The sequence below is a fragment of the Mesocricetus auratus genome, unplaced genomic scaffold (genome assembly GCF_017639785.1).
Source record: "Mesocricetus auratus isolate SY011 unplaced genomic scaffold, BCM_Maur_2.0 Super-Scaffold_100010, whole genome shotgun sequence".
Taxonomy (NCBI): Eukaryota; Metazoa; Chordata; class Mammalia; order Rodentia; family Cricetidae; genus Mesocricetus; species Mesocricetus auratus.
The window spans coordinates 43,251,044-43,272,893 of record NW_024429194.1 but is presented as its reverse complement, the minus strand read 5'-3'; the positions used below and the strand labels follow the sequence as shown (position 1 = coordinate 43,272,893).

The 21,850-nt window shown below is 42.0% G+C and overlaps 2 protein-coding genes across 15 annotated transcripts in view; one reads left to right on the top strand and one right to left on the bottom strand.

Moving 5' to 3' along the window:
• Window positions 1-7,493, top strand: part of Creb1 (cAMP responsive element binding protein 1) — a 61,911-nt gene extending 54,418 nt beyond the window's left edge. For 8 of the 9 annotated variants that reach the window (XM_021227330.2, XM_021227331.2, XM_013113634.3 and 5 more), the window contains one exon: window positions 1,719-7,493. In XM_021227330.2, coding sequence (XP_021082989.1) covers window positions 1,719-1,863 — 145 coding nt within the window. In that variant the 3' untranslated portion in view covers window positions 1,864-7,493. 9 annotated transcript variants of the gene reach the window in all.
• Window positions 7,494-11,776: 4,283 nt separating this feature from the next.
• On the bottom strand, window positions 11,777-21,454 carry Mettl21a (methyltransferase like 21A). 6 transcript variants are annotated; one of them, XR_002382813.2, is made up of 5 exons: window positions 21,068-21,453; window positions 19,984-20,159; window positions 18,821-18,932; window positions 13,737-13,864; window positions 13,410-13,550 (listed from the first exon to the last, which is right to left on the bottom strand). XR_002382813.2 is itself a non-coding variant. In XM_013113801.3 (4 exons), exons 2-4 carry the CDS (start codon window positions 20,128-20,130, stop codon window positions 13,153-13,155), a joined length of 657 nt encoding a protein of 218 aa, XP_012969255.1. In that variant the 5' UTR covers window positions 20,131-20,159; window positions 21,068-21,221; the 3' UTR covers window positions 11,777-13,152. The 6 variants fall into 6 exon arrangements, 4 of the variants coding, with proteins under 4 accessions (XP_012969255.1, XP_005070625.1, XP_012969256.1 ...); XR_002382814.2 differs by having other exon boundaries at window positions 13,431-13,550; window positions 13,741-13,864; window positions 21,068-21,454; XM_013113801.3 differs by lacking the exon at window positions 13,737-13,864 and having other exon boundaries at window positions 11,777-13,550; window positions 21,068-21,221.
• Between the last annotated feature and the right edge of the window lie 396 nt (window positions 21,455-21,850).

The window sequence follows — 21,850 nt, the reverse complement described above, 5'->3', positions numbered from 1 at the left end:
GGTCTTTGTCTTGTCTTGAGCTATGTTGTAGTACTCATGGTCTGCTGTGGTGGGGTTGCTGGGCTCTAGTAAAGACATTGTCCTGGCTGTTGCTGTTTATATGCTGATATCTAGGCATCACTTTGAGAAGAATATAACTCCTGTCTTCTTTTGTTGGGAGGGTGTTTTATTCCTTGGTTTCTGTTTCCTTCTCATTCTTTTGGAGAATGTGGTTGCCATGTGTTGCCTAGTAGGAAATTCTCATGGGATTCTGATAGATGTGGCCACTGGGGGTTCTGGGTGAAATGTGTGTGTAGGTATTGGGGTCTGACACTTAGGAATAGAGATGGTCTAGGATGGGTCTGGGGGTAAGGTGCACAGAAAAGGAGGAAAGCAGGGTGTTCCACCAGGATCTGCTTAGTCCCCTGAGAATGGAGCCAGAGAGTGAGGAGAGGCCACCAGAGGTAGTCTGCTACATAGCTGTGGATGATACTGGGGGATTGGACTTGGAGGAATGGAAGGAGAGATAAGGAGATAGGAGCATGGTGAGGGGGGACACAGAATCCTCAACAGGTGATCTGCTGCAAAGCTATGGATTTGGAGGAGAGATAGGTAAAGATGAGTAGTTAGCCTGCCAATTTCCCTGGTCAGAGTGTCCTGTGGATTCCCAGGGAGTGCCTGCTAGAGTTGGGGTCTGGGATATAGCAATGAGTTGGGGGAGAGAAGCCAGGAGGGGAAGATCTGTGTGATCCAGTGGAGATAGGAGCTGCTTCCAAATTACCACACAGAGTCTTATATTAATTGTAAATGTGTGGCCAATAGCTCAGGCTTATTACTAACTAGCTCCTAGATTTTAAATTAACCCATATTCCTTATTTGCCACATAGTGATACCTCTATTAGCATGGCACATTCATCTTGATTGTTTGAGTCTACGGACTCTCATTCTGTCCTCCCCCACCACTACCACATCCTCCATTTGATCACCTTGCCTGTACTTTTTGCCCAGCTGTTGGCCAATCAACTTTTATGAGCCAGTGAGAGTAATACATATTCATAATGTACAGAAGGATTATTTCACAGCAAGGGTGTGGGAAGCCCCAGCAGGTATTCTACTGCAGAGCTGGGATGAGACTGGGGGATTGGATTTGGAGGAGCAGAGAGGGAGAGATCTGCGTCAGCCTGCATGCTTCCCACCAACCTTCAGTTTTGAGACCGTCTTAAATCTGGAGGTCAATATTGGCTAGGCTTTATGGCCAGTTCATTCCATGGAGCCTTCTGTCTTCTGTCCCACCTCACTGTTGGCTTTTACCAAGGTGCTAGGGATGTGAATTCAGTCCTGGTGCTAGTAGTGCATCTGACATTCTGCCTACTGAGCTGTTTCCCCAGCTCCCAAAAGAATTGAAAGAATTTTTTCACGTTTCCTGTGTGTGTGTGTGTGTGTGTGTGTGTGTGTGTGTGTGTGTGTGTGTGCGCGCGCGCGTGCACATCTATAAAGAAAAAGAAGTAAGTTCTCACCTTCTACCATGTGGGATCCAGGGTGAAACTCAGGTTAGCGATAGGGCCATTCCATACATGCCATCTCTCCAGGCATCCTCAACATCATTTATTGAGTATTTATTGTCCATATAATACTGACCATTTGTTCATTTCAGCTGTTTTCTCTAGAAAACATTGTATTCTAAAACTAGTGGAATGGAATTCATGAAGTGATTTTTTTGTGTGTGCTTTCATTTTTAGGGAAGCAGCAAGAGAATGTCGTAGAAAGAAGAAAGAATATGTGAAATGTTTAGAGAACAGAGTGGCAGTGCTTGAAAACCAAAACAAGACATTGATTGAAGAGCTAAAAGCACTTAAGGACCTTTACTGCCACAAATCAGATTAATTCGGGATTTAAATTTTCACCTTTTATGGTGGAAAATGGACTGGATTGGCCACAACCAGAAAGACAAAATAAACATTTATTTTCTAAACATTTCTTTTTTTCTATGCGCAAAACTGCCTGAAAGCAACTACAGAGTTTCATTCATTTCGCTTTTGCATTAACTGTGAATGTCCAACACCTGCTTCCACTTCTCCCTCAAGAACTGTGCAGCACCAGGAATCATGAAGAGACTTCCGCTCTCCACCTCCCATCCTCCTCAAGAAGTAATCATTTGTTTACTTGTAAATTGTTGGGGGAAATGAGGAAAATGAAATCATGGCTTGTTTTGTTTTGTTTGTTTTGTGTTGTTTTAAATGATTTCAAGGTTTGTGCTGAGCTCCATGATTGCCTTAGGGACAGAATTACCCAGCCTCTCGAGCTGAAGTAATGTGTGGGCGCCTGAGGAAAGTAGGTAGGGTGCAATGAAGAAGTGTTGATTGCCAAACTGATGTTTCTACAGTTTCATTGTGAATTATGTAAAACTGACTGTTCAAAGACATGCCCTCTACAAAAGGATTTTAGTTCAGTGTTGAAGAGTAGATTTTCTGTGTATGTTCTTTTCTTCAGTACTAACTAAGAGTCCTTGGTTCTGAGAAGCATTCTGTATTAGCCCCAGCTCTTCTGTAGGGCAGTTGTTACTTCTGAATTCAGTTCTGTGTGTTCAGCAATTTGAATGCATTAAAAGAAGTAACCAACTGAAAATGAGCGTGGTATTTGAGTTTTAGTTAAGTTAAAATCCAAGTGCAAAGCTTATTTTGGTTAGTACTAAATCTTAATGAACAGATGCTGGCCAGGAAGCCAACTCCTTGAGTTATATTACAAGGTTTTAATAAATAAAAGCTTTTGCCCTTGCTTTCAAAATCCTATATTGTCACTCATTTCCCTAAAAGACTATTTCTGATTCATTGTTGCATTTACATTGTGCCACCAACAGGAAAGCTTTCAAGATATCCAAGCTGCTGACTTTAAAGAAGTACTAAATTAACAACCATTTCTATATTCAAATAGTTTATCAGAAGACCTCTTAGAATTTTTCTAAATGAAAGAAGTCACAGGGTGTGGAATTAAATGCACACAAGAAAAGCAGTTTCTCTGGACACAGCGTGTCTGCTGTGGTACACAACTGGCAAAGCTCCTCTCCTCCCATAAAAGTGGCGCTGCTCTAGCTGTGTAGAAGCTATTCTCTTGTTCCTAAAGTCGCTCCCTACGTAAGTCCTGACTGCGTTTATGTGTGATGTTTCTGATAAGACTTAGTAATAACTCATCTTTGTTCACTAAGTCTGATAAGATCTGAAAGTTCAGAGACAGATATGAGGAAGATGGAGGCTGTCGTATTATATTCATGTTTGAGAAAGAACTTGGACTCAGAAGCTTGTTTTATATTTGCTCATGGGATATTAAGAAAGCTGGTTTTTTAATATCAGCATATACATACGAGCATTAGATGTTTGGCCCATTTTTAAAAATAAGTCTTTAGGTTACTCTCTGTAAATGTTATATCTTGTTTGTAATAAACCATTGTCTTTTTTCAAGGATGACAGTTTGTGAAGGAGCATCATTCTAAGACTTGAGTGATGTAATCCTTATGTTTGGACAGTTCACCAGATTCTCAAGAAGGCTTTCAAACGACTGTAAAGTTTGATGTTTGTCCTGCTGAGCTTACTGGGAAAGAGATAGTATAAAAACTGTGTACCAGCATGTAGATGTATCATTTGTTAAACAGAGATGAAGCAAAAACCACAATCTGTTGACAAGCTGGAATTACTTCACTTGAAGTCAGAATGTCAGTCTGAGCATTTTAAATGTCACAAGTGGAAAGTTGCCTAGTGTGTAGAAACTGTGATCTCTAAGTGTCTGTTTTCAAAACTTGAGGCTTTCTCCATACTTAGGAAATGGGTGGTCTCCTTAGTCCTTTGTAGGCCAAGGCAGCAGTCTCAGGCACATTTACTAGCTAAGTGGGTTCGAATCCAGAGGCCTGGGTCCTTGTGCCTGGAGCACAGCTGCACTGATTTGAAGCTGTCTACTTAATAAGGTGAGAAAGAAATGTGTGGTGTTGCTAAATCTGACCTGAAGATTCAGTTTATACAGAAAAAATCAAGCCTCTTTAATGCAAGCTGTTTTTTAATATAAGAATTAGAAAAAAAAACCTTTGTTTTTGAGCTACTTGGAGAATCTTTATTAAGAAAATGACATAATTTTTTAAAAAACACTTATATCCAAGATTGTATGTGGCCACATTAACAGTGATGTTTTTCTCTTGATATTGGCCAAAAGGGAATGAAAATGTTGTCATAGGAATCTGTACATATGCTACTGATTTACCTAGAAAATAGCAAGTTTGGTATTGCTCACTTTGCATATATAGGGCCATGTGGCACTTTTATCTATAGGACAGATTAACTCTAATAAAAATGAAATGGGGAGGGGTTTATTTTTGATATATTACTCTTCTGAGTTTTCAAGCTTTGATAGTGTTTAACTGAAAAGTGGTTTAGAAAGGGCTAGATCCAATATGTTCATATTAAAAAATTGATATGAGACACAGTTTAAGTTCTTTATCAAAAACCATATTAGCAACCATCATATTGTCATAGGTGCTGTGCTTGTTTAGATGTTATAGAATGGGTGGGGAAGTGGCATTTTGTAATATATGTGTACATATATACATACATATAGTATATCATCTAAACGCTCTGAGAGAGCTGTTACGTCAGGAATGCTGAGTATTATAGCGTATTGAGGTCAGATGAAATCCCACACTTCTGCGCAGTCTTCGCATCTCTTCTGGTTTCAGTGATTCTATTACTCCAGCACTCAGAATTGGTTTTTATCCTTTATTTTTTCGTCCAGTTTTTTTTTTTTTCATTTTCTTTGGCTTGATGCATTTGGGTATGTTACCAGTCACTTGAAAACTCCTAGCCCCCACAGCTTTTTTGTTTTTGTTTTTCCTGCTTTGTTTCTGGCAGCTATAAAATTGGTAAGAAATTTTGACAATAGCTTTTCAAAGATTTTTTTTTTTTTTGAGAATCATATTGGGCAAAGACTTCTGGTGTTTCATTTGAACAGGGATTTTGTCAGGAAATGTGTTTTGATGGCAGGTCAGCAAGCAGTGCTAGTGTCCAAAGCTCAGAGCCAGGCAGGCAGGCTGTCCACCACAAGTCACCTGGCTGAAGTTTGTCTGTCTCTCAGGACTCCTCCCTGCTGCTTCCCACCATTGAAGGTGACGTGGAATCATACAAAGATTTGGGGCTTAGCAACAGAGTTATAACCCAGGTGCTTTTAGTTACTTGGAGTGACTTCAATCTAAATGTCTTCTTTCTCTGCCAGCTCCAGTGAGCTAATAACATGTTCATTTCTCTACCAATAGCTGCTTCATTTTCAGTTCCTTCCAGAGGCTTGGTTTTGCCTTTGTAAACACTGAAAACTGGTGGCATATCATTCCCTGGGGCCCAATACAAAGGTTGTATATTTACTTGGGGTTGTAGTTACATTAATTCTTTGTAAATGTTCGGTGTAATTTGCACTTTTTTTAAATGACCCAGTTTGGGTATCAGCAACTTGGGAAATTCCCTCATCAATTAGTTCTCCCTGACTTTTCTGTCTTCCTCCTCTCTCCAAATCATGGCTCCTTAATGGAAGCTTTTCGTTGATTACAATATCATAGCTAATCTAAAGTATGTTATAAAAACCTCAATATCTGGAAATTAGATTTGACTAGTCCAATTAATTAAAAAGTGAGCTGAAACTTTTTCATCATGAGCAAATATTGAAAGAAAAAATAAATACCTGTAACTTTAAATTTCATCCTCACCCCAACATTATTTCTATGTAGAGTATGCCAAGAATTTTTCCAGAATAGTGCAAACTTTGTTAAAGCAGCTAACTTATTGTTATCACGGGAGATTATGTAATAATCATTGTTACTAAAGTATTTTCATCTTAAATTTGGCTGTGTTAACATCAAAGAAATGATGCCTAAACTTGGCTGGTTTCAGATGAGGGGGCAGTAAAGGATGCTTTGTTAGGCCTGTACAGGTGAATCACCATAGTATAAACTTGTTCACAGAGTAGTACAAAGCACAACTAGAATTTCTGTTGGGTGGCTCACATGTGTCTTTCAATGTTAATAATGTTGACTTTTAAGTTAACTGTCACTGTTTAAGTCCTAGGAACTGGTTTCCTTGACTTTCTAGAATCAATGGCCAAGAGAGGCATATAATCCTTGAGGGGTTGAACATATCATGAAGTTGAGTCAGTATGGAAGAATTTCAAACAAATCAAACAGGGTGCTGCGGTTCCGGCTGACTCATCTGCTCATGGTATGCTTCCTCATGAGTGAATGTAGTTTTAAGCCTTTGTATGTGTCCTCAGGGGCAGACAAACTTTCACAAGGACCAGAACCATTTGAATGGAGGAATTATATTTCAGGTGTTTTAGCTTGAAATTTATTTTTTAAAAAAAGAAAAACTAAAAAAATAAATAAGAGAACAAAGTTTGGGAAGCAAGTTGACAGTTTAAGAGCAGGCAGAGCAAATGCTGGCCAGTCCTCTTTCTGGTACTTGTGGGGGCAGGTCCCAGCTGGGTAAATGTTAAATTATTACCAGCAAGTAAAGGAAGATGAATAATCTATAGGAAGTATGTGAGAAAGGTCAAACAGTCGGACACAGCTACTTCCCAGGCATGATTCACTACTTGCCATAGAAGAACAGCATTTCTAAGCTTCTGTCTGAGGGCCGTCTCAGAGATGAGAGTCAATCTGAGATGTGGAAGAAAAACAGTAGGGAAGAAAGGTCTCTGCGGATCATGATCTATGTTGGCCACATGAAATGATTTATTATATTTGGGAGGTTTTATTTTCTTATGTTTTTTAAAATTGAATTGGTAAATGCTTTATAGACGTATTTTTACCCAGGTGCCACTTCAATGTGTATGTAATAAAATTATTTATATTAAAAGTGGGAAATCTGTCAACATTTTTCTGTGTGTGTAGATTTATTAGGATGGAGATGTGTGTTAGCAGTTTTTTTGTGTAAAGCTGTCTTCAGCTCATCTGTGCACATCGGTTATAATGCCCCCACTGAAGGGATTATTTCCAACCTAGACATGTGTCACTTGAAATAACCAGGAAAGTCCTTGAATGGTTGTTTGGCTTTTTGGGTTTTCCTTGAGTACTGGAGTAGAGAATACCTCCCCTAGAACTGTCAGCACAAAACAGGGTATCTGCTTTTAACTCTGATGTTTCTATTGGAGTTGAGTACTAATAACTATGAGGAGGGAAATACATTTCTAATAAAATTCCCTACAATCTAGAAACATCCCTGTTTGAAATTTTTTACCTAAATCTTTTTGTGCTTTATGTGTAAAGAATAAAAGTACCAAGATACCATGCATTTTATTAACACTATGTACATACTGGCTGCTTTGTGTTCAGAATGGTAGCAGTTGCTTTGTATATTAAAGTGATCCTTGTGAATTTGTGAAATATTGTCATAAAGTGCTTTTCTTACTGTAATCTTTGTGGTATCAACTGTCATAATGCCCTTTTTACACAGACATTTATGTGCAGACACATAAACATGCTTTTAAAACTCTGTAAAGTCTCTTTTTTGGGCCGGGATATCTCCCCTCTCCCTTTCCCTCTCTCCCTGTTTCTCTTCCCTCTCTCTCCTCTCTCTTCCCCCCTCAGTTAGTAGATGTTTAGCCTCATTTTCTTGAACTTGAGTTTATTAATTTTGTCAATTGAGCAAAGAATCTAGAGTCAATTTTATTGAACTTGTTTTTTAGCACTTTTTTTCCCCAGTAATGTTGAGCAGTGACCTAAAGATTTGCAAGTGTTGCTGTCCTGTTGAGTAGCTAATGGAGGCATGTACAGCATCTTATAGTTAGGAAATGTGTGTATTAACAATAACATAACTTCTCAGATCACCTTTATTCTGAACTAGTGATTGTATAAATTGCAGTGGGAAAGAGGTACAGTAGTATGCTTTTGTAATTCCAGACTTGAGAACGTTCGAGGCAGCACCAAAGGCTAGGTTGGGCTATCTCTGGTGAGGTCCTGTGGGGAAGCAGGGAAGGGTGTGAACAAGGGGTTCTAGGATGGGTGTGGTTATCATTGCCAAAGAACTAAGACTAGAAGGTTCCTGTAATATTCTGAGGTAAGTTCTGGAACTTGTAAAAAGGTAACTTAACTTTAGTCCTAAGGTGTGTAATATTTCCTGGTCATCAAATGCAGTCTTGAAGCTTGAGTCACTTGGATTCATGTTTCTCCATCTACAAAACAACCACACTTACTGAATTACCGAGACCTCAAGAGTGAAAGGATGGAACATGGCATGGTCGTGCACACCTTTAATAGCAGCACTTGGGAAGCAGGAGCAGGCAGGCCTGATCTACAAAGTGAGTTCCAGGGCAATGAGACCCTTTCTTTACAACACACACACGTGTGTGTGTGTGTGTGTAAGGCTGCTATCAATTTTATGAGGACAAGAGTTGGGCCAAGCATTTCAGTCCTGTGATCACATTTTGGTGAGCTATGGACCTCTGGAAAAACTAGAATACCTGTCTTCATGATGGCTGTCACCTGATGTTCATTTGAGGACACACTTCTAGAAACTGGAGGGACAGGAAGTTCTTTTTCTGAAATTCTAACATTTCTCCAAGAATAATGTAGTAATTTTATATAGTTGGTAGCCCTTTCCTCTGCAGTGAATTCTAGACTTTCATGTGTTACACTCACTGTGAAGCACAGGTCCCAAATAGAACTTTTAACTTCTCCAAAATTTTCATGTCATAAATGCTGTCACTTTCCAATGCCTTCCTCCATGCTACCTTGCCCATTAGGTACTACATTTTCTCCACATTTTAAGCAGGCATCGGATGAGGGGCTAACATCAGGTAGAATTCAGACTCATCTCCAGGAATATTATTTTTGTTTTTTAATTGAGATACAAGTAGCAAAATTACATTGTAGACTGAAGCACTTAGCAGTAGCAGTGAGTGCACTCACACACTTATGCAGCCACCATTTCTGTGTAGTTCGAAAGCATTTCCATTACCTGGATAAAATGCTACTCCCACTAAATGTTTAACTTTCCTCTTCGTGTCTCTGGCAACCCACAATCTGCTTCCAAGGAATCTACCAATTCTGAGAATTTCATTCACATAATGTGTACGACTTTGTGTCTAGCTCTATTCATTAAACATATTTCTGACACTGGAATTGAAACCAGTACCTGTTTATACTAGTCAAGTGCTCTGTCACAACCTATATCTTCACATGTGTGGGGACTGAACCCTGGGTTCTTGCATGCTAGGCCAGTAATTACGCTGAGCTGCATCCCTTGACTTCTTTCATGTCTGACTCCATTGCTGTTGGTTTGGGAAGAAAAACTGGAATGGCAGAGCCAATTTCACACAAAGTTATGATATGGGTAGACTTTCTAGTCTTAGTTTTCCCTCTAGCCCTCATAGTTAGCTTCCCATGTTGACAGTATTTCTTTTCTGAGACCATCTCAGGATTTTTAAACTTAACCCTTTCCTGGTTATACCAAGAAGCATTTACAGTTTAAAAGCATTAAGAACCTTTGGGCTAACAAGCCTTCAAATGTTCAAGCACAACTGAAGACTGCCTAAATTGCTCAGCTTGTGTGAACACGCCTCTAGCTTGCTAATGCAACCTCTCACAACAGTGATTCCCTTATTCTTTAGAGAACTTAGGTGCTATTTTCTATGGGGTGATTATGGGCAGCAGAAAAGTTACAAAACAAACACATGCCTCCTACCAACTCAAGTGCTGAAACCAGCACAACTTACCAATACTGTATATTGGTGGGTTGTTTTTTTAATTTGTTTTTAAATACTCTAAGGTTTTTGTTCTGTTAAAGAATTGGTAGAAAATTATAGCAGTTTTCTGGGGTTATAGCAAAGTGTGTAAGAGTGAGACAGGAGGATAAGTTTAAGATCATTCTGGACTATATGAGACAAGGTCTCAAGGGGCAAAAAGTATAGCAGTTAAACAGCATTGGTTATTGGTAAATCTTATATACATTCATGTAGCTTCATAACTGAGAACATGTTTTATTAATTTAATAGCCTGAGAGTCTATTTCTGCTTAGGTAAATCATAATAGACTTTTTTTTTTGCATCAGTGTTATTGAGCTGCCTTTATGACCACCTGAAATTTAGTGGTATGCTGTTTTTCCAGTATAAATTATATTTGTTAAGAGAATATCATAGGCAAGCTAGGAATGACGGCATGTGTCTGGTGTTTCCGGCCAGCCTGGACAACATGGCTAGGTTGTCTAAAACAGTAAGTTGTTATTCCATCCCAAAATCAAATCTAGCAGTCAGGGCTGGAGAGTGGCTCAGTGGTAAGGAGCACTTGCTGCTCTTTCAGAGGACCAAGTTCAATTCCCAGCACCCAGGCAGCTCACAATAACCTGTAATTCTAGCTCCAGGGGATACAACAACTCTAGCTTCTATACACACTAACATGCATGTACCTGCACACAGGCATACATAATTAAAATACCAATTTTTAAAATCTGCTATTCCGTTCATTTACTTGAATGAATTACAATTGTGACTTCTATGTAAAAGAATTTCTGACAATTGCACCCCTCTACAGGTATTTTCTTCAGCCAAAGGTTGTACCCCTTTTAGCCAATGGCCAGACCACATTAGGATGTAAAGGTCAGTGTGTGTGTGTGTGTGTGTGTTCCCCCCAGGGAATCTGACTTGAAAAAATATTCCAAACATCAAACCACTAAAAGCACTTAATTTTCAGCCTAGCATTAGTGGCGCATGCCTTTAATCCCTGGGGAAGGGGGGGCCCAGAGGCAGTGGATCTCTGTGACTTCGAGGCCAGCCTGGTCTACAGAGTGACTGCCAGAACAGGCTCCAAAGCAATGCAGAGAAACCCTGTCTCAAAAAACCAAAAACCTTAATTTTCACTTATAATGACCAAATTAATTCTTTCCCCTCCCTCCCTCACACACACACACACACACACACACACACACACACACACACACACGCGCGCGCGCGCGCGCGCGTGTGCTCTATTTGTAAAAAAAAAGGAGTGGGAGTGGCAATACTTTCAACCTTCTCTGATCCTTAGGTACTATTTTATGAAATCACGCCAAGAAGCCTACTAACAGCAGCATCAGGTTTTCATTGCAATGTTGGTGATGCTGTCAGGCTTTCATTTTGTTTAGAGCTTCAATGTCACGGTACAGTAGTATTTCAGAGTCAGTAAGCTATGTATGTTCCGGTTTCATATCATCAGAACTGTTTAAGCAAGACATCACCAAACACTCATAGCTTTTAGCCCACCTTTACTAAAGTAAAATTTTAACTTAACTACACCTAAAATTAACTAAAACCCCAAGGAGCTGGGTATACCTGTGAGGGATTTTTCTTATTTAAATAATTTGATAAGGGAAGACTCACCTAAACATAGATGTTTTGAGATGGAAAGATCCACCTAATCTGGGCCACAGCTTCCGGTGGGAGCCTATATAAAGGACATGGAAGGAGGAAATCTTCTCTCTCTGCCTGTTTGCCCTCACTCTCACTTTAAGCAAGTTCATTCCTTCACTGGCATTAGAACCTACTTCTTTGGGATTCCAGCATATACTGAATGCCAGACAGACATCCAGCCTTGTGGACTGAACAGTTAGTGGATACTTGGACTTTCCATTAGTAGATAGCCATTGTTGCACTATGTGAACCTCACAGCCTATAAATCACTTTTAATAACCCTCCCCTCTTCTCTCCTCCCTTCCCTGCTCCCCCCGCCATTCTGTTCCTCTAGAGAGGATCCTGACTAATATATCTACCATTTTAAATAGATGTAGAAGACAACAATATCAGATATTTTCATATCCAAAATATTTATTAAAAGAAAATGAGGTCTTGAATCATCTATACAACAAATACAACAAATTTCTACTACTAAATGCCATTGTAAGCTCATAATATCCCATGGTCTAAACTTGTAGCTGGGCGTTGGTGGTGCAAGCCTTTACTCCCATCACTCGGGAGGCAGAGGCAAATGGATCTCTGTGAGTTTGAAGCCAGCCTGGCCTACAGAGCTAATTCTAGAACAGCTAGGGCTGTTACACACAGAAACCTGGTCTCCAAAACCAAAAAAGAAAATTAATAAGAAAAGCTTGTATTGATAACTTTTGAGAAAACTCAAAAGTCAGTAACTTTGGCTAGAGATGTAATAATTCAGGGTTAGTGTTTGCCCAGTGTGTGCACAACCCTGGGTTTGATACATAGCACCACAAAACATCAGTGACCAAAATGGAATTTACCCTAAGCATTTGGTTATATGCTTTTTACTGGACACCAGGGAAGGAAAATGAGAGAGGGCTCCCAGCAGCTTACAGCCCAGCAGGAATCTGTCAATCCAAGGAGTAATTGCAGGTACAATACAGGGTTTGTACCTTGAGAGCTAACCTTTATGAAGAAATGAGAGTTAACTTTTAAAAACTAACATACTAAAAGGCAGGAAAAAAGTCATCTAAGAAACATACAACAACAGTGAGAAATGCAAAGCTGAAACAAGAATCATTGTAGAAGAAAATTTCAGCCCACAATTTTATGTAATTTTAAATGTAAAAAATTTATTTTTATTTATTCCTTTGCTTACATACCCCTGAAATCTGGCAAAAAAAAAAGGTATCATATGAGAACCAGAAAACTTATTCTTATCTCAAGATGCTTAAGAACTAAATGGTAAGCCAGATGTCATGGCACACACGTGTTGTAACCCCAGCACTCAGAGGTCAGCCTGGTCTACACAGGTTCAGACCCACCCAGGGCTACAGAGTAAGGCCTTATCTCACAAAAAAAGTAAGAGACTTCAACAGCATAAACATTTCAGGAATATATGCAGTAAACCCCGTTTACACCAACAGCCAAGGAAACAAACATACAGCCCAGGACATATGACTGAATCTCACCAGTTTAAAGATACCTCTACACCATTCTTTTCAGATTGTCAGTGGAAACTGCTTACCAAGTGGGCACATTGGCTAAGGAAAGAACAGCAGCCAAACCTCACATGTACATTTACTGCTCAGCAGAGTCAATCGTGACAGACAGTTATGGCAATGGCTCAAGGTTTGAATTTGTCTGCAAAGAGCACAAATGCTTTGTTCTTGAGCAGCTCTGGTTGGACAGACTTGCCGTCTGCCATCACATTAACATGGGAACTCTGACTGTTCTTAAAAACAATGCCCACTACAAGTCCTCCCTCTGGTCTCTCTTCTGTGCTTTGTAAATATGTACATCCTTCTCAGGATCGTAGTGGACCTTACTCACAGCAAACTGCCTCTCCAGCATCATTAAGAAGTTGTTGTCCCGTTCATAGCGAATTCTGCAAGCTAAAAGAATCACAGAGCGGCTGCTACAGAGATGTTCCAATGTTTTAAGAAGATCTGTGAAGGTATCTTCTAAGTAAATGACATCAGCGCCAAGTATGAGATCAAATTCTCCAGGCGAAAAACTTTCCAAATTTTGTCCCCAAGTCAGCTCCTTAACAACAACTTTGGGTTGGATATGGGAAGGTAGATTGGCTTCAACATTTGACTTAAGAAACTCTAATGCTACTTGTCGATCCGTGATAGTCACATGAGCACCTACAATATGGGACAAACAGAAAGTAAGGTGAACATCATACAACCATGGTGGACAGAAAGGATCTACTCCAGTTAATACAGGGCATTATCTATCCCAGATGTTATGCAGAATACCATGACCTTCCACAGAGAGGTAACCAAACCAGAACTGTGTAAATAAACCTTCAGCTTGCTTCTGTGGCATACCTACTGTTTGCCAAAGCGTTTCTAGTAAATTGTCGAGTCACAGAACGACACAAGCTGATGCTCCTCAATTCTCCAAGTAGAGCTGGCCCAACTTGATTCAGTGAGTCATAACCTTCAGATTAGTAGGGCTGGGGTAAAATAAAATTCAAGACTGAAAAACTGAGAAGTTGAATATGACTATCAAGATGAGAAGATACAGATGCAAACCAAGTCTGCTTTAGAGGGACTAATGGTAAAACGGAGTTGTCACAGGAGACAACTCAGCTACTGAAAATGTCTGGACTACCTTCATGCTATTCTAAAGCAGCTGAGCTTTTATGTGATACAAACGAAATTACCGAAAACCTGTCCTCTCAATTAGTGTACAGACTTAGTGTGTACTGGGTGATATGTTAAAGGGTAGTTCATGTTCTCCAAGTGCTACTCTACATGAAAATGAGGACATTAATGACACAGTATTCTATTCATCTGCCTTTATGGCAGTGAGACAGTGAACTCTAAGAGCTATTTATATTTCTTTATGGCAGTGAGACAGTGAACTCTAAGAGCTATTTATATTTCTTTATGGCAGTGAGACAGTGAACTCTAAGAGCTATTTATATTTCTTTATGGCAGTGAGACAGTGAACTCTAAGAGCTATTTATATTTCTTTATGGCAGTGAGACAGTGAACTCTAAGAGCTATTTATATTTCTTTATGGCAGTGAGACAGTGAACTCTAAGAGCTATTTATATTTCTTTATGGCAGTGAGGCAGTGAACTCTAAGAGCTATTTATATTTCTTTATGGCAGTGAGGCAGTGAACTCTAAGAGCTATTTATATTTCTTTATGGCAGTGAGGCAGTGAACTCTAAGAGCTATTTATATTTCTTTATGGCAGTGAGACAGTGAACTCTAAGAGCTATTTATATTTCTTTATGGCAGTGAGACAGTGAACTCTAAGAGCTATTTATATTTTTTTAAACCAATGTGGGTATGAGAAAACTGAACCTCGACCAACCATATTTGGTTTTACTACAACTCATCTATGAAGTATAATCATGTCTAGTTTTGACATCAGAAAGCTTTACATTTAAAACTGTTTTTATTCCTTCATAATAGTATCTTTGTATTTTTTTTTCTAAGCTCCCACAGGAGTCCATCACTTTCCCAGTGGCAGCTTATACCAGGTGTTTCTTATCTTAATAAAACACTAAGACGGTATGTAATTAAACCTGAGGTTTACAGTTCTAGATGGTGATACCGATAAAAATGCTGTCTGGGTCTTCAAGCCTGGACCTACCATTCTAATGATTCACTGACAGACTGTGTTGCCCAATGAGCAGAATTCAATGGCTGTTCTCTGAGGATGAAAACTGCAGCAGCCTTCCTGGTTTGAATTAGTACTTTTACTTGTGAATTTCTTGGCAGGATACACAGCACTCAGCTGGAAATACCAGAGTGACCTACTCATTCAAGCTTCACCTCAGTGCTTACTCTGAGCACTCCTCTAGTGCCTATCCTGGGGTCTCTACCTACTAGATACTACTAACTTACTAGGTATTCCAGAGCTGACACAGTACCCTGAACATCTACCAATTCTACAAATATCTAAGTGACTAATGCCAGCCAGGGAGCCCAGCAGTGCTCACTGCAGCCACACTTAGTTGAGCCAGCACAGGCCTGGTAGGAAAACCTGCATTTTACCTAGGTCAGTTACAGCGTGGTGAAGAAGATAAGGTAGGAAGGGCATGACGCTGGACCAAACAAGAAGACATAAAATGGCTTCCTGTAAGATATATACTACAATTAGAAACGCAAGTTAATATTGTTCATAAATGACAACGGAAATGACCTAGCAAAAACGCAGTGGGGTGTCACTCAGGAACGGAAAAACAATGTGTAAACCTTTATCACCACTTTTAGTTTTTGCATTGTTCTTTTGCTTGGGTGGGTGGGTGGGTGGTTGGTTTTGGTTTTTGGAGACAGGGTTTCTCTGTGTAGCCCTGACTGCCCTGGAACTCATTCTGTAGACCAAGCTGGCCTTGAACTCATAGAGATCTGCCTGCGTCTGCCTCCCCAAGTCCTGGGATCAAAGGTGTGCACCACCACTGCCCGGCTTAGGTTTTGTTTTATAAGCACTGCTTTACTTTGGATAAAACATAACCCATGTGCTAGAAACACAAAGCTGAGCGATAAAATCCTTACCTGGAGCAAAGTCTCCCGAGTGAGAGAAAGCTAAGAATAGCCATGATGCAGTGGGGGACAGAGAGAGAGACAGGAATGTGCTGTGCACCAGGACTCACACAATCAGAAAGAAATTCCTCAAGAGAGGGAGAGGCCAAAGCAAGGGAAACCTGAACCTACACATTAGAGAAGGTCGTGAACTTACACATTCAAGGCAACAGGCTGCAGGCATAAGCAGTGTGCGTCCTGGGAACTTCTCAAAGCATGAAAGAAGCTGATAAACTGTACAGGACGAGACTACAAAACCTACCCAACAAGCCAGGGACGTGGTCCGCAGCAACAGAAAGGCACCGGATGTGTTTAAACACAGACCACACCATCAATTAATAGCACATTTTAGATAAGTATCTGGCAGCTACTCCAGGAAGTGAGTCTGAGAAAGCAGAGGCCAGGTGGGAGGAGGCTACAGTCCTGCAGGGGACAGATGGGCAGGGCTGCAGTCAATAATAGAGAATAGTTACGACACAGAGTTCAGGGCTGCTGAATCTGAAACCGTAACCCGTTAACTAACTCTGTGGTCCCATCCATTATACCACAAGAGAACATAAGTCCACCAGGTGTACTTGTCATGCAGGCTTTTGTAAGAATGACACTAACCGTACAGTCTATCCCTCAACTCTGGAGATACTAGGACAATGGTCTAATGCAGAAGTAAGAAGGAAAGGGAAGAAGTTCTGGGGAGAGAATAGTCAGGGGCGATGTTCAGGGATGCAGGTCCAAGGCTCAGCTGTTAGAGAATGACAGCAAGTCAGCAGACAGCATTTGCCTGAGCACTGTATTTTAGGACAGGGGTCTCCAGGCTTAACTGGGCATCAAATTACACAGATTTTTTTTTAATTCAGATTCTCTAACCCAACCCAACTTACAGAATTCTATCTTCAAATGGGATTTGGTTTTCCCCTATGTATAAGTAGTTCCCAAGTAGCATAAAGATTCAGGGGGTTTTGAAAGTCAGAAATAGATTCAAAGTCTTGCCATAATCCATATCTGTGCAACCTTGAGCAAGTGACTGACTTCCATTAACTCTTTTTCCACACTTAAGGAAACTCATGAGGGAGTCTACTTAGATACAGGTCACTGTGAGAATGACCCTGGGAATATACAGCCTAACCGCACACAGGAACTGGTCCTCTTACTGAGGGAGCCTCACACCGACTACTGCACAGCATCATCTACTTTTTACCTAGTCCTTCCCTCTGAACTAAGCTTCGCAAGATGCCGATCTGCTGTCAGGTCACCGTGTGCTGCTCACACTGACCCAGCTGGCACTTGGTGAGTAATCAATCACTGGATTCAGGGATAAGTGACTGAGTGCCAAAACATGAACCTGAAAAAGAAAACAACCAAGCCCTTTCCAAATGTTTCCAAATCCCTACATGTTTTGGTTGTTTCTATTTTTAAAACTTTTTCTTACTCTCAGTTTCTGGCATCAAAATGTCTCCAATCTAATCCTTTGTAGTGAGTATGAAAATCACACAGCAACACAGATGCTTATGACAGGCATAGGAAGAAACACACACTTGTACAGATGCACACAGATATATAAAACCATAGCAATAACTGTGAGCATGTAAAACACAGATGGAGAAAAGAATACACCAAAATGCAAATAGGAATTCTGCTACGATGCTAATTACTTTTGTAAAAAGTTGTATCCGTCTTATGATTTTTCATAATTTCCAAAAAGTCATCAATCTAGTTGGTTCATGTTTGTTTTTTAAGCTTTAAACTACGTGTATGCATGTGCGAGTCAGGTGCCCAGAGACACATCTCCTTTGGAGTCTCTGGCCAAAAAGCAAGGTCAGCTGGCTGCTTCTCAGCTTCTCTGGTCTAGCAGGGTTTCACACACATCTGATTTTGAATCTTCGTTGGTAAATAGAAGGATAGAGATTTAATTTAAACCTATATTATCAACGGCCACAGCAGAGGGAGGTGTGGGACCAAAAGCCCCTCCCCATCAGGCCACAGTGTGGTGCTGACTTTGCAGGCTATACCCCCAACACTGCAGACAATATTTAAAGTATCAATAGATTCATGTGCAGCCACTAAGCCAACAGAAACACATTACAGTCTTTGCTTCTAGACAGATGAAACAATCAATGTGTATCTCAAAAAAATTTAGCCTTCATTTTTATTTTATGCATGTGGGTATCCTGCCTGCATGTGGTCTGTCTGTACACCACTTAGATACGGTTTCTATGGAACCAAAAGAAGGTGCTGGATCCCCTGACACTCAAGTTATAGGCCTTTGTGAGCAGCCTCGGGGTGCTGGGAATCAAATCCAGGCTGTCTGGAAGAGCAGCCAGTGCTCTTACCTTCTGAGCCACTCCTAGCTGTAAGAGTACTTTATCCACTAACCCCACCCTTGTTCTCCAATCAAGACTGAAGAAAGCAACACTGACTATAGAACCAAAGCAGAAAAGGGAACATTGAAAACTAATGAGTCATCAGAGAAAAGGATGGGACAACAGACACTTAGGTTGGGCCTAAAATACCAGTAGAGTACAAATAATTCAGTGTTCCGCTATTCCAGACCAGTCATTTTCTCAACAATGAGGGACTAAGTCTACTGGTCTATGGATTTAGCACTTTAAGCCAAAGAAACTGTACACAAGGGATATTGTCCAATTCTACTGTCTGCATCATAAAATCAAAGAGAGCAAGGAGATCTCTCAGTAGAAGTATGAATTAGGAGAATGATTGTCAGCCCCCAGAGCTGAGAGCATCAGCCGGTGGCCCACAGCTCATAAGCATGGGAGAAGAAGTTAGCTCAACAAGGGGGATCCCAACCACAAGGAAACAGCAAGTACCTCTCAATGAGTTCTGCTCATAAGGAGTGAGCGAGCCCAGTGCACTCACCCAGCAGGGCAGCCACTATGCCCACGAGCCCTGTGCCAGCACCCAGCTCCACAGCAGAGCAGCCCCTGAGCTCCACGGCACCCATCTCCAGATACGTGGAAAGAACGATGGCCTGAATCAGAACACAAAATATTTGAAGAGCTGTATGGCTTCAAGATGCCAAATGCTGGCAGGAAGAAACAATGACCCAACATATTCATTCTCATTCTCCCTCTCTCCCTTTTCCTCTGCCTCTGCCTCTCCCCCCCCTTCCTCTCTACCTGCAAAGTATAGTTCCCCACAGACAGGAACTTACCTGCTGCTATAAGGTAATCTATTAGAGCAAGCACAGGCACAGTGGTGCCCAAAGCTCCTGAAGTATGGTACATGCCAGCTAGGGCGCAGCTACATCTCAAAAGCTCAGTGTTTTACCCTGTCACAGCACATTTCATGAAGATTACAAAATTATTCTGAAGAAGTGACTTGGATGACCTCTGATTTTCCTCAAGGCAATGTCCAGGTCCTGAGTCAAACTAGAAATAAGCATTACAGTGCCCACTGCTTTCTGGGCCCCGATGCTGAGTCACTGCCCAACAGAGACCCTGGCCATGTTCTGCACATCAGAAGGTAGGTTTTCACCTAGCTTTAGAATTCCACATGTTCAGTGAGCATAATCTTTACTCTTCTTTTTCATAGCTATATACCAGTAGTATAACGGAAGTGTCTTCACGCCAATCATTTATTTAACAAAGACAGAGCTATCAGAAGCAGAAAAGCAAGAATGTTTTCAAACTATAGAAAATGTAAAACCTGATGTCAATTTTGGGCTCTGTCTCCACACATCTTTATATGATATTTCAGAAACTCACCTAATGAGTAACCAGGACAAATAGGCTCCTGTTTTCCTTTGAGTTTTCTGGTACTCACAGGGCAATCACTGCTCGGTCACTTCACTGCCCTCAGCTTTCAAACTGCATCCCTCCAGGATGACAAAAGCTTGTAAACTGCGTTAGTAGTAGGTGCACTCCCATGAATGTACTGAACAACCCAGGACTCTTGCATACTTCACATTGGAGGAGAGCACATGTGAATTATAGCTCAATAAAACAATCAATTTCCTTTTAAAAATTACAGTCTAGTCTTGTGATTGCAGACATTTTCAGAGCCCTCCAGAATTGACTTACCGCGTCCCAAACCACTGCTGCGACTCCCAGTTGCCTCCAGTCCTGATGGATTTGGATGGTGTGGTTTGCAAAAGAGAAGGTAGCGCGAGGCTTATGGAATTTCTGGAGCCCTATCTCCATGCTCTCCTCATAGGGTACCAGGGCCATTTCTCCTGAGTCCAACTGTCTGCTGAAACCTGTCATGCAAAAAGAATCCTTGGTGACATCGTATCTTTTGTTTGTCTGGTTTGGTTTTTGTTTTGTTTTTCGAGACAGGGTTTCTCTGTGGGTTTGGAGACTGCCCTGGAACTCTCTTTAAAGACCAGACTGGCCTCGAACTCACAGAGATAGCCTGCCTCTGCCTCCCGAGTACTGGGATCAAAGGTATACACCACCACTGCCTGGCTTGACTTCGTATCTTAAGTAACTTTAGAAAGCTGTTGAAGCTATCTACAAGTTCAAGCAAGAAACAGGTGGAGGTACATGGGATTTCTTCAACAACTTTTTCTCCAAGTTTTATGGGAAGTGAAATTTGGTTCTGAATTCCAGTCTACTGATACCTCTGGGGGAAAGTACCTAGACTCGCCAACTCTATGAGGGGCGTCCTACACTCGACATTATGCAGTTTGGAGCTGCATAATGGTGCATGAAGTGACAGTGACAGCCCTGGCACCTGACCTGTCCCAACACGACAGGACAGCAGCTTCCGGTTCCCGTGTGTGTGTGTGTGTGTGTGTGTGTGTGTGTGTGTGTGTGTGTGTGTGCGCGCGTGTATGGCGGAGTAGGGTCACTTTGGAGGCGTTTGGAGGCGGGAGTCTACCACACTGGCAGAAAACGTGCACAGCAGGAAAGCACGGCTGCAGGACCCACCCCATGCCCGCCCTGTCCAGCCCCATCCCGCCCGCCACCTCGGGGCCACAGGTGTGCCTCCCTCACTGCCACGACACAGTCGAGGCCGCCGCGGGAGGGAGCGGGACTCCGAAGGGCGATCCACCCGGCTCTTTGGGACCCTGGCTGCACTGCTCGCAGGCCACTCTACCGCATCTCAATGCTGATACTCACGGTTCCCGAGGCTACCAGAGCCGCGCAAGCGCACTAACCTTACCCTGGAGCCTTGCAAAGTTCCTCCTTAAAAGGGCAAATGGGCAGGAGGCGGGCGGAAGCTGCTTCCGGGAAGGGAGGTTCGGCTTCCGGTCCGTTACTTTACTAGCGTTGCACTTGGTTGACCCCGGTTGTGGAGTTCCTCCGTGTAATACCGCACGGTCTTGGGACGCGGGGAAGGGCGGGTGAGTGCGCAGGTGCGTGGGGTGCTCGTGACGCGGAATCGCCGCTGCTTTGCACCGTCTGAGCCCTTGCGACCATCTTACTTTTAAAAGTGGTGGGTGAGATTGGTTCCCCCAAAGTAGGGTACGAAGCGAAGTCAATGTCCGTTTTGTGGCCATGGGGTGGGAAAGTCACTACGACATCTCTTACTACGACGCGGGTGCAGTGGGGAGTGGCCGTGCGGCGCCCCGGCCACGTGCAGCCAATTCGGGCGCTCGCGTCGCCCCCGACACCCATCCCGCCGACGCGGCCACATTTCTAGATCCTTCCCTTCATCCTCGAATGCAAAGCCCCGTCCCTGGACCCCGCCACCCGTGGGTCTCCGCGTGCCTGGCCCTGCCGGGTCGTGGCTGCCCTCGCCTCGCCCTGCCGGCAGGCGGCGTGCCTGACCTCCGCATTTCCAGCACCAGCCCACACAAGGCTAGCGGCAGGTGGCCTGGAGTAAACCGAAAACCAGTAAGATCCCTTTCTGTTTGAGTCGTTTCTTCCTCTCCATTTTTCTCTTAGTAGGACCTGTCCCCCTACTTGCTCCGTAGATCTGTGCTGTCTCAACCTCCCACCTTCT

Bases quoted from the DNA above. Each gene is read 5' to 3' on its own strand.
- Mettl21a (XM_013113801.3), bottom strand. From the start codon at position 20,130: ATGGCCCTGGTACCCTATGAGGAGAGCATGGAGATAGGGCTCCAGAAA. The intron at 18,933-19,983 runs GTAAGTCAATTC...GTTCTGATTCAG, and splicing joins CAGCAGTGGTTTGGGACGCG to GCCATCGTTCTTTCCACGTA. The intron at 13,551-18,820 runs GTGAGTGCACTG...CCCATATTGTAG, and splicing joins CATAGTGGCTGCCCTGCTGG to GTGCTCATGTGACTATCACG.